Raw genomic sequence first — 16,689 nt, 5'->3', positions numbered from 1 at the left:
CGGATCGGTTGAGGGGTTGTATCGAACGCACACGTGTACTATAGAAAAGCTGAGCTTGTTGACAAAACTCGTTTAGTGCTCGTTATCACAACGTTGTCACAACGCATCATCGCGGGTTTGTGATGAATTTAATATTAACAATCAACACACGCACACTCTCAAGTGCCGATAGCGATAACCACAGGACGAGAGAGGCGAGAGATAGAGGAACCGATCGTGGAAAATGCAACAGCTGTGCATCCAGGAGGGGTGGAATTGATTTGTTTTTTTTTTGTGCAAGAAAAACATACAAACTACACGCAATGATGCACAAACGCAAAGTGCAATGAATGTGCATCATATCGATCCTCAGAGGGCGTTTTAATTGAAGAGAACAAAATAATAAATTAATGGCAATAATGAGCACTTCACATGAGGCTTCTGATGTTTTGATTACAGTTTGTTGTTAATCTGATAGTAAAAACCGCCTCACGTCACCCATTTCGAAATGGAGTATTAGCGCGTGGTAATTTTGATTACGTTTCGATACCGATTTAAATGGATGAGTTTGCTGCACGTACCTTCAAAGTCCTGATCGGCGGTAAATGTCCGATTTTTGAGCCTCGGATCTATCGGAGCTTCCTCGTCCACTACGCCGTGATCCATCATCCAGGGTCTGCAAAAAAAGAGCCACAAAAAAAGGAAAACTCATTAAAAACACTTGTTGTTGCAGGGCAATAGTGTATCGCACCGGTGAACAAATCAGTCTGAAATCACACGTATTAATCACACACAGCGGAAACATTAAAACAGTATTTCAGTTCAATTACTGCACATCACTGGTGTGGCCACGGGAAGGTCAGCAGAACAAAACGAACTGGTGACGGTTCGTTAGGCAGCTCGCTGAAAAACTGTTGCTATCCACCAGTACAGCTACTAACCAGTGGCAAACGCTATTCGCCGCTAAAGGTATAGTTCCGGTCCGTCACCGAGCTGTAATGTCCGGGCACTGTTTGTCGACCATTTGCCAACCTTTCACACTAGCTCTAAATCACTCGGGATTGAATTTAGCGCGACAATTGTGGTGGGGAGTGTTGGTAGGAGGAAAACAAAAACCGCAGAAACTTTAAACGACTAGTGTCTCTCATCATCGGTGGTATCGGTTTGGTGAAGGCGATCTGATAAGAACTGTTACTTCCGCTCATTGTGCTGCAGGTATGATGCGGCATATCTTGGTAAAGTGACAACATCCTCCTCGAGATAATTAATGAGAGTGTAAAACACACGACAAAAATGCATCCAGCATCCAGCAGACGGCTGAAGGGTATAGTTGTCTTAAACGCTGAGCATCAGATTGCTGAGAGAGAAATTCCATTAACGGCATAATTACACACATATGTGTTTTCTTTGCTCTCCATCCCTCTATCATGCATCCTGTTATTAACACATTTATGCGACATAATAATAGTCTTCACCAATGGCAAGACTGTACCATTTCTAATTGTGGTCATTAGTCGGTTGCTTTTTTCAAACGCTAATGGTAGAGAAAATGTCTTTTAAGTGCAGGCATCAATTATCCATTAATTTTTACTTTTTTAGTATCCACTACTTTTTTTATATAATCTTTGGAGCAAGAACTGAGCAACGTCGAGATATATGGCCAACATTGAAACCAAAGGAAGATTCAACTGATTACTCTTGTGACACAACAGCATCGGCCGATAGTATCTCTTCGGCCGTGGGAAAGAAACACACCTCCACAATGAACTGCGACATAGGCTGGTACAATAATTTCCCCTGACCTTTGCGTTCAAGAAAACATCATCGTTCAAGCCAGCAAGGTGCCGTATGGGAATATGCAAAACGATCGAATCGGAAGTGTGTTGGACCTTGAAGCAATTCAACGAAGGTGTCGGTTTACAGCACTACAAACCGTAGACACCGCTATCGTAAATCAAATGCAAACGAGACTGATCTGAAGGGTTGCGATTGATAGGCGAAATGCAAAAATTCGTATCGAACCGGAATTTGTCACGGTATTAATGAGTAACATTCCATTACAGCGCCATATGCATAAACCGGTGGGAAAGGTATTTTAAATAATGCAAAATTATTTTCCACTCCCATCCGGTCGTAAAGTTACCGGCACACGTTTGCCGGTCCCTTATTTGTCCGCTGCTTTGTTGTTTCCTCTCGGCCCAACGTCAGCGCAAGCGTTTTATGAACTTGTTTATTAAAAATCGTCTAAAGCCCCCATCCGCCCGACTGTATTTGCGAACGTATAAATCATAGCCTCGGCCTGAGCTTCCGTGCTTATCACAACCGATGCAATTCGCCAGATAATGCGCAACCCACCACACATCATAACGATGGGCAATAATTTTCACAAACTCCACTAAAGCTTGAAAGGAGATTTGCTCCTTACAATTTGCCATGGTGTCAAACTACGGTTGCCATCTCTCTTGATCTGTCGCTAGCTGGGGTTCGTCGCCAGCTCGAGACACTTCTCTGTCTTGCAATGCATGCGAACGAATGCATTAGATAAAGGTGTTGTTGCTGCTGATGTTGAGGGATCTTGTCGTAAGCCGATGATCAGAAGTTGTCACTCGCGAGATACTAGGATGGGCGCAGGGACCGCGCAGCGAAGCAATAAAGTTGTTTTCTAGCAAATGTTTATCCAGAGCAATTCAGTGACAACGTGTGATACGAAGGCACTTTGCGGATAGTGAGGTGGGTGGAGGTGTGATTAGAGGGACGAGGAGGTTTACAGCTGCAATGAGCAAACGTGTAATGTTCGCGGTGCTGTAAATCGGGCAAATAAACAGACACACACACACACGGACCTGGGATTGGCGCCAGGTGTGCTACCAAGTGCTGTTCCCGTTTCACGCACCCTTCACTGTTCCCAGCACTGTTCTCAGCAATTAATCTCAATGGATACAACTCGCTGTCAATTTCAGGTGGCTTTTACCAGGGCGATTAAAAAACGGTTCCAAATAACTGGCTGTTAGCTCTCTCTGCCTGATAATATCAGGCCAAGATTCGAATTGTGCTTCGATTTTAACAACTGCCAATCAGATTGGAGCAAAGATCCAATTAAAGCGAGCCGGGTTCGATTTCCCCCCCTGCTGTTCTCGTGCACTAATAGCTGTTTCCGCACGGGATAGAGGAATGTGATTGATTAAGCCAGGCTGATAAGAGCATGATCTACGGCACTACGGCGAAACTCGGGCCTCTTTATGGCGGGTCATTGTAATCGCGCGCGTAATCCGGCTGGGTGATTCACGTCACGGCAGAGACGAAATAATGCTAGAGCGCTGTGGTTGTTTCTGTGCTGAATGTGAGTAAATGATCGGTACGTTTTTGCTACCTTTCCTGCAGCTCCATGGTGTCGATTTTCTTCATTGTGACTACTGCCAGGCAAGGATGTTCAAGGCACTAAATAAACACAAACACGTATACACGCACATACAAATCGGAATTGTTTCGGTAACTCTATAACACCACACTGGATCACTCAGAAGGTGCCTGGCCACTCCGCAGATGATGTGGTATACAGCTCACTAGATCACTCGGAACTGCACTTACGGTACGGCTGGCACAATCACGAGACGATCACTACAGTGGCCCTGTTCTCGTCAAGCTGATGCTCCCAAGTGCTGCAGGCTAGCAGAGCGGACTATTGTCGTCACCTCCGGGTACGGTCGAGGCTTTAAATATACTGCTCGTAGCCAGAGAGCCAGATGACCACCGAAAGATGGGGTACCAGAGGCTCGATGGTAGCCGAGGGGATATTATATATCGCTTAACCACCGCTTTACATCACCATTGTGACGTCGTTGCCGTCGTCTGCAGATCGCACCCGAATTTTGTTCTGCACAACACACAACAGACCGTCGGTTTACAGCTCTCAGTAGCTCTTATCACTTTACAGCACTCACGCGACACTGTCCCGTGGGGTGGTACAAAACTTCCTTCCTTGTTTTCTCCGTGTCCACAGATTCTGCGGAAGAAATGCTACCCGCACACACCAACAGCGCCGAGATAGCGCGCCCACCGTCTCGGTCGGGGTCTAGCGGCAAACTACAGAGATTTCCCCGGGCCAGAGAGGCTCGAGTAGGTCGAGTAGCACGCGTAGCCGTGAAGTACGGTCGACGTGTGTCATCGGGCCGGCATTGCGTGCGGCCAGTTATCAGCCGTCCGCGGCGAGATGAGGAATCGCATCGGGGCTGCTGTAGTAGGAAGCGAGCTACGATTAGCAGGGTTGGTGGGTGATTTGATTAGAAAAGATCAACCAAGAACGGTTCGGATGTTCTTCCGTGCGATCGTTCGTCGAACTGCATGGCGGGTAAACATTACACGCCGTTCTGCGCCCACCAGTCAGCGAGGTAGCATAAATCAAACACACAAGCACAAAGCACACGTACTTGAATGGTAGCGATCCATACAAAAACGATCCAGAGAGGCCTTTGTACAATTGTTCCGCGCTATGGGAACGGCCATCATTTGCTAACGTCGCTAATGATCGATCATTACCATACACATTGCCGAGCGGGGTGTGGTGGTGGTGCACACAGCTGGTTATTGGAGCTGATCGTTGGCGAATTAAGAATCGCCCCCCCCCCCCCCCCCGTTCCACAACAAGGTCTTTTTGTTGAGCGATCTTCGAAACTCCAGTTCAATCGAGATTCATCCAGCTTGCGAAGGGCTTTCCCCCACGTTGAATGTCTCCAACAAAAACAGGTTCCTTCCAAAAATCGTCGAAACGATTTTACATGAATTTTGCCGTTTCGGATGATATTGGGAACCAGACGATTTGCGTCATTCGGTATGCGATCGAAAATGTTGAAGTCGTCCGCGAACGGCCTGTTTTGGTCCACCATTTGAATGGCGCCAGAAAGGTGGCAGGTTGTAAAACCAGTTATGCGAACCAGTGCTCCACCCGCGTGACATATACATATGTAAGTCAATGCCAATTTTCTGGTAGTCAGCCCGTAACCTTCTGTGGTCTATGGGTGGTATCTTGTACCAGACGGTGTATGATTTCGTGCCGAAGTACGCTCAAGCAGTACCGGATACCTTCTGGTTTAAGATGACCACTATTCGCAGGACCTGCAGGTAGCCACAAAAGTAATACTGCGCACGCTTCCGGTAAACCTTGCCCCAGTTCCAAGTGTTCCAAGTCTGCCCGAAAGTGGGTCAACATTGGGTAGAGCAAACGAACGAAACGAAACGAAAAATAGACTCCCCATGAAAGAACTACTTTCATAGGCCGGTTTGTTTGCTTGTTGATGCAGTCACACACTGTCGTCGGGAATGGATCGGGTACGCAATCGATGCGCGGTGTAAAATGTGAATGGTTTCACTTGAACCTTGGCGCAGCAATGTCCCTTGGCGCTGGGTGAAAGAAACATGTCTCACTCGAACACGCCGGACGGGCGGACGATATGGGATGCGTGGTGGCATGGATTGTTTACACTTCCTTCGATTATCTCGCATTTCCTCGCACGAATCTGATCCCCAGGCACGATGGTTGCTGCAGCAAGCTGGCATAATTTGTTGCTGTCAACGCGCGTCACTGTATTTGCATCTTGGATGGTTTCGTTTTTTTTATATCAACTCAAACAACGGACGGAAGTGAAACGAAAGAATGGCGAAACAGCACAAACACATGCATACGGAGACTGGCGCCCTCTCCGTATGCATGTGTCTATTTGATTCTATTTGATGTTGGGAATGGCAACGATACCGTACCGCAACAAGGAAACCGAAAGGGCGTTGGTGTTTGATGACTGGCTGCTTTGCCTTCTAGACAATGCGTTTCTGAGGGAGACACAGAGAGAAAGAGACGGTTCTAGCGGATGTTTTATTGGTTCACTGACCCTTCGGTGAGGTCGGGCTGTCGACCCCAGTCTGTGCAAGAAATAAAGAGCCCGAACCGATGTGCATGTGTTCCAGATGTTAGCTTCACGCGCGTGTGTTAGATTCCATTTGCAACGGAAGCAAATTTCCCGACTGCATCGAAATGGCCCAAAAGAGCGCTTCTCAATCAGTTGTGCGCGTTGGAACAGGGCCAACGCGGGTGTGGAACGTTCGCCGAGATTCCCTCAACAGGTCAGTCAGCATAGTAAAGCCGACAGCCCGAATGCAGAGAACGATCGACAATTTCCGTCCACTACTAGCGCACGGCAAAAAGCGACTAATATCATTAGCTTATAAGCTCAACCGGCGACCGGCAGGGGTCTGACCGGAATGCTAATCACGGCACCGGCGGCCTATTGCCGTTCGAACTTGCCCGGCGTTCGGCGATTGGTTCGAGTGAACGGGAAAGCACACGGCCAACGGTCCACAGCGGTGCCTAGCCACAGTGCTGGTGCTCGAATATTCCCGAGCACGTTTCGGAAGACTTTGTAGCGATTGATTCAACAGTGCTTGCGGGCCGCACGGAAGCACGCTATCCGCTCGAACACTTAGAGATAAGCACGGATAGGTGCTGTGCATTTTTCCACGTTGTTAGAAAAGAGAATCCCCTGGACTTTCTTCGGCGACTGACACAAGTGCATCGATACCGCTGGTACGGGTTTCTTTATTTAATTGATAAAGAGAAGAGTTGCTCGTCTCAGCTGAAGCGGTCTTGCAACACTCTCAGCCGTTTATAACGCACCCAATTAATAGCTCCCGTGAGCTTTGTGCTGTGTCGGTCGGTAAACATTAGGCGCGACGGTACGTGAAGAATAATAAGTGTTCTTTTTTATTACCCCGCCGCTAATCGGGTCGTGTGTGAAGCAACTCGCGAATCGGGGAAGGGGAGAAGGCTCTCTTTGTACCGGCTTTCCGTGACACCGAACTGACTGACTGGGAAGGAAATTAAATTTTAACGATTTTTTGGCCAATACCACACACACACACGCAAACCCACATAAAAGCTGAACGTTGATGAGATGCATTTAGCATCGATTATGGGTACTAATATGGAAACCATCTTTTGCCATATTTTGCAGAAGCTCATTAGCAGATCTGGCCGCATGTAAATACTAGCCGCGCTGCAATTGCACCTACGTGCAATCAATCGTTTCGCACACGCAAAATGCAAATGCGTGTGTGCATCGTGCCGTCGCCCCAGTGCCAGCTTTCCCTCGCAACAGCCGCGGGTAAATGCACCCAACACGGACAGAGGCGAGATGGAAAGAAAACGGAGAGAAGCAATAAAAGAAACCATCGCCGAGCCAACGATGCGGGAGCGTACCACCAACGTTCATGGACACGGGATGTAATATCAGACCTATGCGACCGTCCTGACCAGGGCCAACACAAACACAAGCGATTGCTCATCCACAGTGCAAGCTATTTTTTCCCCCTCTTCGGTGTTTTGCTGCCGGAACGGTGCGAGACGGTATCTCCTTTCTCACGGGTGGCGGGAGATTGCGTGCGGTCGATCGTGTTTGCCGTACGCCGCCTGATCTTGATCTCATTACCGACCGTCACCTTAATTCGCTGCGATGATGCAGTTCTTCTTTGATGTGTGAGTCTGTGTGTGTGTTTCTTTTTAGTGACACGCAACTATGATCCCTTGCGCTTACTTCTCTGCAACGCTCACACAGCCGATCGCCATTCAAGTGCTCTTATCTTTGCGACCGGGTCGTATGAATTTTGCCCCAAACACCATGAACATGATCAGCGACTTGCGGGAAGTGCTGGCGTGATTTTTGTTGGCACGGAAGAAAATGTTTGCTTTCGTGGGGTTTGGGGTTGATCGATTCCGCTTTTTTGGGGTGAGGGTCAACCACTCATACATCTGCGTGGTTGATCGGAGTCGTTTTTGCTAGGACGCAGATCGTTAAAGCTGCAGTGGAATTGGCAAGGTGAACATGACCTTGGATGGAAGATGTGACGGTTGGATCAGATCAACGGTTGGGATTAATTTTGAGGACGGATGTTAAAAGTACAAGGTATTTTGCCTGATAAATTATTAATGATAGGCTACGAATACCGACCCAATCATAAGAAAGTATGATTCAATCTTACGACACTTCCAAAAAACTAGGGTTTCTGGTGGCAGCCCTTAACATTAACTGGACCTTTTTGGGGTGGGTAGAAAGGTGTCTTTGCTTATCCCGTTTCGCAAACCCTTCCAAGAAATCTCACCTCATATATACGTATAACAATAATATTAGCAGGAACTGCAGGGTTAGAAAAGGTTAATCGAGAGCCCTTGCGCTAGAACCGTAATGCGAGATAACGCGGGACAGAACAAATATGTGTGTGTTTGTTTTTTTCTTTCTTCATTTCTTCACCATAAATATTGATAACAGTTTTCCTCCCCTATGAGTCAGTAGGGACTGAATGGGACTTTTTTGTTAGCCCTCGGAAAGCTAATGCTTGTTGTTGCTTCCTTTCCACGTAGTCAACTTACCGTTGCGAACGATAGCGCCGGTTGGCGGTGTCCTTCATGTTTTGTTAAACTTGTATTACTTTGCGGTGGTTTAAAATCTGCAAAACTCCACTCGCTCCAGCAATTGGAGCCCGGCAATCAAATCGTTCAATCGTAACGGTGCTTGACCGGTACACTTCCAACCGCTACCTTTTCGGTAGGTTCAATCTGAAGTGGAATTTTTATGCAAGTTTATAAAGCTCGGTCCAGCTTTTACCAGCCGCTAACAGATGCCTTAACGGAACCGGCGAGGCGTAGCGGGCACTGCTTGGACCACAGTGAACAAACATTTATCCACACACGGACACACACATATATACGCTGTTGATGGGATTTGTACCAGTTGGGAGCCGCCGTGCAGCCGAGCAGCAGCACACAAAAATCGATGAACTGCGCCCAGAAGGCCCGGGAGCGGAAGACGGTGGGGCATGAGGTCAGTAATTCGTAGCACGAGCTAGCGAGCTGTTAGATGCTAGCGATTTGTATCCATTTGACTTGATTATAATTGAAGGATGCCTTGCAAGGACACTTGCGCTGATTTTGGCTTCTCAGCTGAGACTGCGTGTATGTGGGGGTGTGAACGAGTGTGTGTTTAGTTTTCTTTCTTCAAGCGCACTCGAACACTAGCACAATTAGCTTATCACTATCATTACTGGGAGCAACTTTGTCTTCCTGCTGTTGCTGACCTTCGGACGTTAACGCGCCCCGCCGTTGGGCATTGGTTGTAACGGGTGCATAAAAGCCTACTCCACTTGGAAGCCCCACTTGAAGTTGTTGGGCAAAATGCTGCTTTCCGGCTTGGACTTTGAAAAACTCACTTACGATGTAAATTGACTTTTTGCACTTTTATCACGCATTAAAAACCACTTTCACTAAAACACCGTCACGCGGGCGGGCACAAAAAGAAACGGTAGAACCATAAATTGCTGAGCCTTGCCCGATGTACGCATAAAATTGAAATGTATTTTCTTTCACCGAGAAGATGGTGAGAGGAAATTGTCTTCCAAAATGGAAGACATCAAAGCCGCGACGAAAGCAAATTGTGGAAGAACACGTTTGATGCACTAAACGGATGTGGGACAAAAAGAAAGCCAAACGGTGCGGCCCCTCGCCAGAACGTCGTGGAATTTTTTCAAACCTGCGTTTTTCCTGCAGAACATTTCGAGGTACTGTTTGCCTTATCCTGAGGGAATTTTCCTCAATATTAACGCACACATACATACACAGACAAACACACAAAGAAAATCCGGCACAGACAGAGACCGGGATTGGCGAAGGTAGACGAGTTTTAATGGACAAAGTTCCGCCGTCACCGCCACGACTGTATGATTCGCAGCGTACGTGCCCACATTGTGTGCTGGACTTTTGCAGACGATCCTAGAACAAATTTTCCACCACCAGGTAAAAGAAAATTCGTGCAATGGGTCACACACAAACTATCACTGCGCTTCACACGCGACACGGTCTGACACGGGGCGTATGGTTTAAGAACTAGCTCGCCCAGTTTCGTGCTGCACTGGGCTTTCACACGGCTAAGTTTTCCCAGCCCGGAATTGAAAATTGGACGAAATTTTCACGCGATTTTGTTTGTTTGCCTATCCCACTGCTGGTGAAAGATGTGTAGCTTCTGCCCTACGTTTCGCGAGTCAACGGGTCGCGCAGACGACCAACGCGCATTCCGAATGTCGCGCACGGTACTGCTGAACGAAAACCGCCTCGTACGTACGAAACGTTACTCTCGACTGCGGTCCCGATGCCATGTGCGTCGATGTGTATCCGAACTGCCGCTCGCTTTGCGTTTCTTTATGCTGCTGCTACTGCTGTCTGGCGTGGTTTCGCTGCGCCTGCCTACCCACCGCTTGCCGTACCAGCTCGATCCGGACAGCACAGCCGCGCGGGACGTTTGTTGTTGCCGGCAGTAGTAGTGCAATCGGGAGCGTCATACGAACCAGGGGGCAACCCGCTGACGAGACGGGCCGATATCGGCGTCTGCGCCGAAAGGGAAGTCGGAGGACATTGGGAGATTAGGGTGGCTGGTTTGTTGATGTGTACCAGAGCGACAGCGGTAGCTAGCTAGCACTGGAACAGTGCCGGCGCATGGTCAACACGGTGGCAACAACTGTGCGTTTGTGTTGGTACTACAGTAAGCGACGGTTTTTGTCATGCGTGAAGAATTGCACAGTGTTAATTTATGCAGATATGTTCATTTTTATTCATAAAATAGTTTTTGTGTTTAATATGCATGATAATATATTGTATTACAAAAGTTTTGTTTATTATGTTAATGAAAACAAACTAATTATAAACACATTTCTGGGCTAAGAAATGCAATAAGCTATTAAAATAAAGCAATACTTACTAAACTAGGTTTGGAGTAGTCTGGAATTTAGTGGTAGTCTCACAATGGTAGTCAGCATTTAAAATAATATCTCTAATATTTAAAATATTTACATAATACTCTGTGATAAGATTTTATAAATTTGCCACTAAGAAATCTAATAGCGATGATGATTGCCATGAAATACCCCTAAAATCACGATGAAACAATATTTTGAAGTTTTTTTTTAGATTCACTTACGTAGAGAATTATACATACAATATATATTAAAATAAGTATGGATGTTGTTTACACAAATAAGTTAGAAATAATTTCATACAACATCAACGATTCATGAACTCATCAAACCAGAAATATAATAAATAACGATGGCTTATAGGAGCAAACACCATGTGAAACGCATAATATACTTTGCAAACAGCAAAAATAAAGAAAAAGCTAATAAAACAAGATCAAAATCTCAACCACAGAATAACGATATATACACAAGTTTAACCTAAGCGTTTTAAACTCAGTAAATTTATCTAGTATTTTTTTCAATCCGTAACAAACGTCATTCACGTTGTTTACTTCAAACATCTTAATTTGATTTATCCAACTATATCGGCAAAAACGCGATTATTTATATAATTATGGTGGACAATGTAGCATCCATAAAAGTATAGCGATGGACGATGGCTGATTTACTGGCAGAGGCTGTTTTACGGCCTGTTCATCTTTTTGTTAGGAAATTAAATGATTTTAACTAACAAATACCTCAGCTGGCCTAAATGTTTGCAAAACTGCAGTTCGATTTACAATAAAATCCTTAGGACCGTAACTATAACTGTGTTGTGAATTGTTAATTTTTTTGTTTTTTTTTTGTTTTTTTTTGCTTCTAAAATATTTAATAGCTATCAAAATTATCAGCTGAGAGCTTTTAAGCTAAAATATATTTTTGCAAAAATGTTTTGAACATCAAACAAAAAAATTGTCGCGCAATGAAAGCTAAATTCATCTCTCACTGTTGCTACGTGCCCAATCCTTAGCATCGCAGCATTTATGCTACAATTTTCATTCCATCAGCAGTATTGAGAGCGCCCCTACAGCGAGTGTGGAAAAAGGGGGTGAAGCTACTAACACCACATACCTACAGCTCTACATACGCACCCTTCCACTGTTCCGTAGCGATTGTGGGTGCGATAGATAGTGGTGTGTATAGCTGTGTGAGTGTTACCGCGCAACGAATCATATGGCCGAAGCCGAAGAAAGTACAGGGTGACACGGATAGCAACGTTGGCTGGTTAACAACAAAAAATGCTACGACTATGGTATGTGTGTGTATACGAATAAAGGTGGAAATAGTTTTTCATCTTTTAGACTTCTGGGCTATGCCGCATCGCTCGCTTACTGCGGAATACGAAAATTAGACGGATGAATGAGCTGATAGTTACAGGGAAATTGTTGCCCATTTAGGATAATGTCGACGAGGTTTGGTAAAATCAATAAAAAAGTGGCATCCTATTAGTGGGGAAGCCACTTGGAAACGGTACACGTGTTTTACTGAAAGCAGGAGGCAATTAAAATGTCTATCAGATCTATTATTCATGCTTGCCGATATTACCATAATTAACAGCCGGATGAAAGGTATGGATACAATTATCGATCCCTTTTCTATCATTTAAAAGCGCTGTGCCAGTGAAAAATTTTACTCAATGGTTGAAGTTAGGTAATGTAAAAAAAGTTATTCATTAAATTATACCATTATCAACTTCGAGAAGCCTTATCAAAGTGTTTAACGCGATAGAAGCAGAAGCATCGTATGGAATCCGCATTATCCCACGCTGGAAAATGTACCCCTATGTAGCGCCCTTTTACCTTGCATTGTGATGCCAAACAACAATGACATTATTACGGGTTCCCCGGGAGGCTTTACTTATTTCACGCTTAGGGTTTAATCGAATAATTAAACATCCTCTTCCTCCGTTAAACTCGCGCCCGTAAGCGCCAGAGCTAATAAGCAAATCATACACCTTCAGATTGTGCTGTTGGGAACAAGTGTTCACCTCGGCTCTAGCGGGCTTTTCCACGTGAGCTGAATATGAAGGCATAACACAGTAGAGCTTTACTACCGAAAATTGATAGAATGTGGCTGACGCTGGTATCGAAACTCGTTGTGTTTGGTGTAATTAATTTCAGCTGCCTGCGAGGAGGCACGCGGGAGGGTGAATGTTCTTTAAAAAATTTCCCATTTTTCCCATTACTTACCCGATGAGCGAGATGGGAATGAAACAGTTGGAGGGAAGTTTATTATAAACAAAGCAAATAACACTCATCGAAGGAAATATTGGTGTGGGTGGTTTGGTGTATACTTTACCACTACCATCATCGTCATCAGCATCATCACATTTTGAGATTGATTAACGAAAAAAACCATACACACACATACTCATTTGGAGTTGATGAGCGATTTCAATCGGTAAACAGTATTCTTTGGCGGCAAATAGAAGATTTTTGTGTAAATAAAGCAGCGGGTGACGTACCGCATTATTTGGGAGAATGCTATAAATATAATTCTTATCAAAATTCCATCTTATTGGGATGGAGGTTTTTTCTTCATGGTAATCGGTTATTACTTGTTAGTTGTCACATGAAAAGAGAGCCACTGTGTGTGTAGACCAAAACGTCAGAAGCAATCGATTTAATGAGCGCACTCAAGCGTATGGCAGTATGAAACCCGTCAAATGCAAATAAAATCAATAAACCTGCCCATCATATGCAGCCACTGGTTAGCTAATACGTAGCGAATGCGCTAGGAAAAGTGTACTATTCGTGTAATTCATCATCTGTACTGTGTGTGAAAAACAATGATAAAAACCTTCTTTTGCAAATGAATTGTAAATCATAAATGCAAAACAATGAATAATTTATGCAATGAAACGATATAAAATTGTTACAGATAAATAAATGTTATACGTTTTACGTGCTACGTTTTACTAGCAATTTCTACATACCAAGATTACACACAGTAGACGGCATGTTCTTTTTATATTGCTAACATGGAACAAAAACATAATTATTGTTGCCACAGCATAATATCGCTTATAAAACCTGCACCTGCCAAGTACACGTAGTTGTTGTTCTTATGTTCCCTTTGCACTGTCAACACTTACGCATGCGATTTAGCATGATTTTTTTTTATTTTTAACGACTTTGATACAAGAAAAGGAAGCACAGTTATTGGGTTCGTTGATTTCTCATTTGATTTAATCTCATCGTTGATCTCATTTCATTTAAGTCTCGTTTATTTAATCTCGTTGATCTCGTTGCCTGTCTTAAGGTTAGATAATACTTTTAGTCCTAACTTAACTAAATTGTTAGTCATAACTTAACAATTACGTAAATTAGCTGTGCCATGTGCTAAGGATATGGGAGGTTACGAGAAAGATAGTTAAAGGATCTAAGAGAATTGAGAATTGTAAGATGACATATGTTTTGACCATTTGCTTGTAGTTTAGTAAAGGAAGCAGTAAAGATTACGAAAAGTGAGCGAAAAGTGAGTGAGTAGATACATTTTTTTTATAGGTGCAAAGATTAACAAGAATCTCTAAAACATCCAAGTTATTTTTCCTTTTCAATTGATGCATTCGTCACATTAGCTTCAACAGTTTTCACACTCGATTCAGGATTCTTTGTAACATAATTTAACGATTGGTCGTGGTTCAATTGCAAGACATCAGCACACTTTCTCGGGTATATAAAGTCAAGTGGACTAGTGGTTTGAGTGACAGAAAAAGTGTGCTGTAATAATGTAGTTGTTTTAAGAAAAGTGTCCCTCAGTTATGACATTAAAATATGAGTTACTAACATTGAGCGTCGTGTCATAAAGGATCGAAAATACAAAATTGTCACAGATTAAGTGTCAAGAGTAAAAAAGGACATTGAAGATAGCTATCACTAGAATTATTATTGTTTTAACAATGAGTAGAATGCAATAAATGTGAATATTTATTACATGATGTATGCACGAAGAGTTATATCGCTAATAATCCCAATAATACGACCACTTTGTTCATTTCAGCATACACTCACAAAAAAAGAAGCTTTATGGCACAAGTGACAAGCGATGCGCCGAGCTGGTTTACCCTTATCCCTCTTGAACACGAATGACTTGTGGCCTTTATCCTTGAAAAGCGCATCTATTCAATCGCTTCAAGGACTGTATTGCGCCATGTACGGTTAGGTGCATCACGCTCAATAGTACCACGGCACCGTGATGTGTGTCCCTGTTTCGTTGCAGTGTCATCACGGAAAAGAAGCTTACCGTGGCCGTGACTATACGGGGTAAGATGTAACTCTTCGAACAAAAGATATCGTTCTGAAGTACTACGGGCTTAACGGGGGACTTGCGGGTGCCAAACCGTGCATACAGTGAGATGAACCGATGTACCGCTCAAGACGAACCAAACGCGCCCATTCAAGAAGGCACACATGATTGCTCTTCATATTCAAATCCACAGTTCTATTTCTAGTACGGTAAGCGGAGTGTGTGCATGTGTCCCGCTGGTCACATATGATAGAGTCACCGCAATTTGCATAGCCCAACGTACGCAAATCTTGCGTATCCTCCTCGGTACCAGACGGATCAACACGTCTCGGGTTGTGCTCTAATCTAGGGCAATCTTTCCGTTCACTCCAGCAGCTTCTCATAGACGGGCCGAGTTAATTAAACTTTCATTCAGCAAAATTGGCCCCACGAGCCTGTATTCGCGAGTGCGCGAGTATGTGTACCGTTGTGCGTGGGTCACCAAATATATGCGAAAGGGCAAATCTTGCGGGCGTAGGTAGACATTCGCCGGCCGCGCATAGATTCTGTATGCCGCGAGGTTAGGCAAAACTTCGCCGCTGGTGAAGGTGACCGCTCCGTGAGCGCGTCTGGAGGTGTGATCTAATTGGAGTTCATTTTAATGCAAACCTTACGGGCAAGATATGATTAGACGAACTGGAAACGATCTGTGCCGCTAGACACTTTAATGGCTCGAGGCGTGTGCTATAATTGGAGCTATTTTTCAATAGAATTTCGCTCTGTACGGCTGGGCCGTCACTTTATCACGTTATCTGGTTGTGAATATCAAACCTTGGCCTTCCCAACTTTACGATGCTTTAGAGAAACAATGTCGCCGGTAGTTAATTGAGTAAACTTGGTAAAAAGAATAATTTAATTGATTGTAACAGATAAGCAAAGATAGATATCCTACTAGTCCAATCACTATCTATGTCAAATTGAACGTGTTGAGCTGTACTGACTTATGGCTCACAGCAGTGAGCATAAAGCATGCTTAAAATAGCCTATCGGACAGCTAAATTGACCACTCGATCGATCTGCTGAATGTTTTATCAGCACTGCGTTACCGTTCCGTTCGGCTACCATTTTTTTCCCACCAGTCGGTCACGTGAAATCTGCCCGCAAAGCCATCAAGGTAAGGCAAAGGAACGTGTCACACCGCTCAGCTATCGTTTTAAATCATACTGAAGCTTATGCTACGGTGTTGTTGTTGCCTTTGCTTGATGGTGGATTACACACGCTGTGGTTAAAGCCATGGTGGGAGAGTTATTTTTTAATAACCCTTCAATTAAACGCAATCCTGCGTAGCATGCAGTGACCCGTTGCTAAAGCGAAAGGTGTATAGCGAGATGAAAAATACGCGAAGTACCATAAAAAATAAGTAATCAGTGACACCATTTCCACCCCATCAACATTGCTGAGTGTTAAGTGTGTCTCATAATGCAGCCGATATTGAATGGTTTATAATGGAGAGACAACACACACACAAGCTGTACACTTGATGGTGCACGTACAGCTTAGCACAGCCTGATTTAAGGTCATCGTATCGTGTAATCTAGTTCAGTTTGATGAGACAATATGTGGCCGTGCATATTGCTGCATCGTTTGTTATCATGA

General features: G+C 44.4%; 1 protein-coding gene across 18 annotated transcripts in view; it reads right to left on the bottom strand.

Annotated features, from left to right (window-relative positions):
• Positions 1–16,689, bottom strand: part of LOC1279145 (sodium bicarbonate cotransporter 3) — a 37,060-nt gene that overhangs the window by 14,950 nt on the left and 5,421 nt on the right. For 8 of the 18 annotated variants that reach the window (XM_061657967.1, XM_061657961.1, XM_061657968.1 and 5 more), the window contains exons 1-2: positions 8,393–9,627; positions 561–655 (exon numbers count right to left, since the gene is read on the bottom strand). In XM_061657967.1, coding sequence (XP_061513951.1) covers positions 561–655; positions 8,393–8,430 — 133 coding nt within the window. In that variant the 5' untranslated portion in view covers positions 8,431–9,627. Of the gene's footprint in view, positions 1–560; positions 656–3,349; positions 4,138–8,392; positions 10,178–16,689 lie in introns of those variants that run through there. The other 10 variants (XM_061657966.1, XM_061657974.1, XM_061657976.1 and 7 more) reach the window with 7 other exon arrangements.

Source organism: Anopheles gambiae, chromosome 3 (genome assembly GCF_943734735.2).
Source record: "Anopheles gambiae chromosome 3, idAnoGambNW_F1_1, whole genome shotgun sequence".
Classification (NCBI taxonomy): domain Eukaryota; kingdom Metazoa; phylum Arthropoda; class Insecta; order Diptera; family Culicidae; genus Anopheles; species Anopheles gambiae.
The sequence above is the reverse complement of the archived record's forward strand: the minus strand, read 5'-3'. Positions and strand labels throughout refer to the sequence as shown.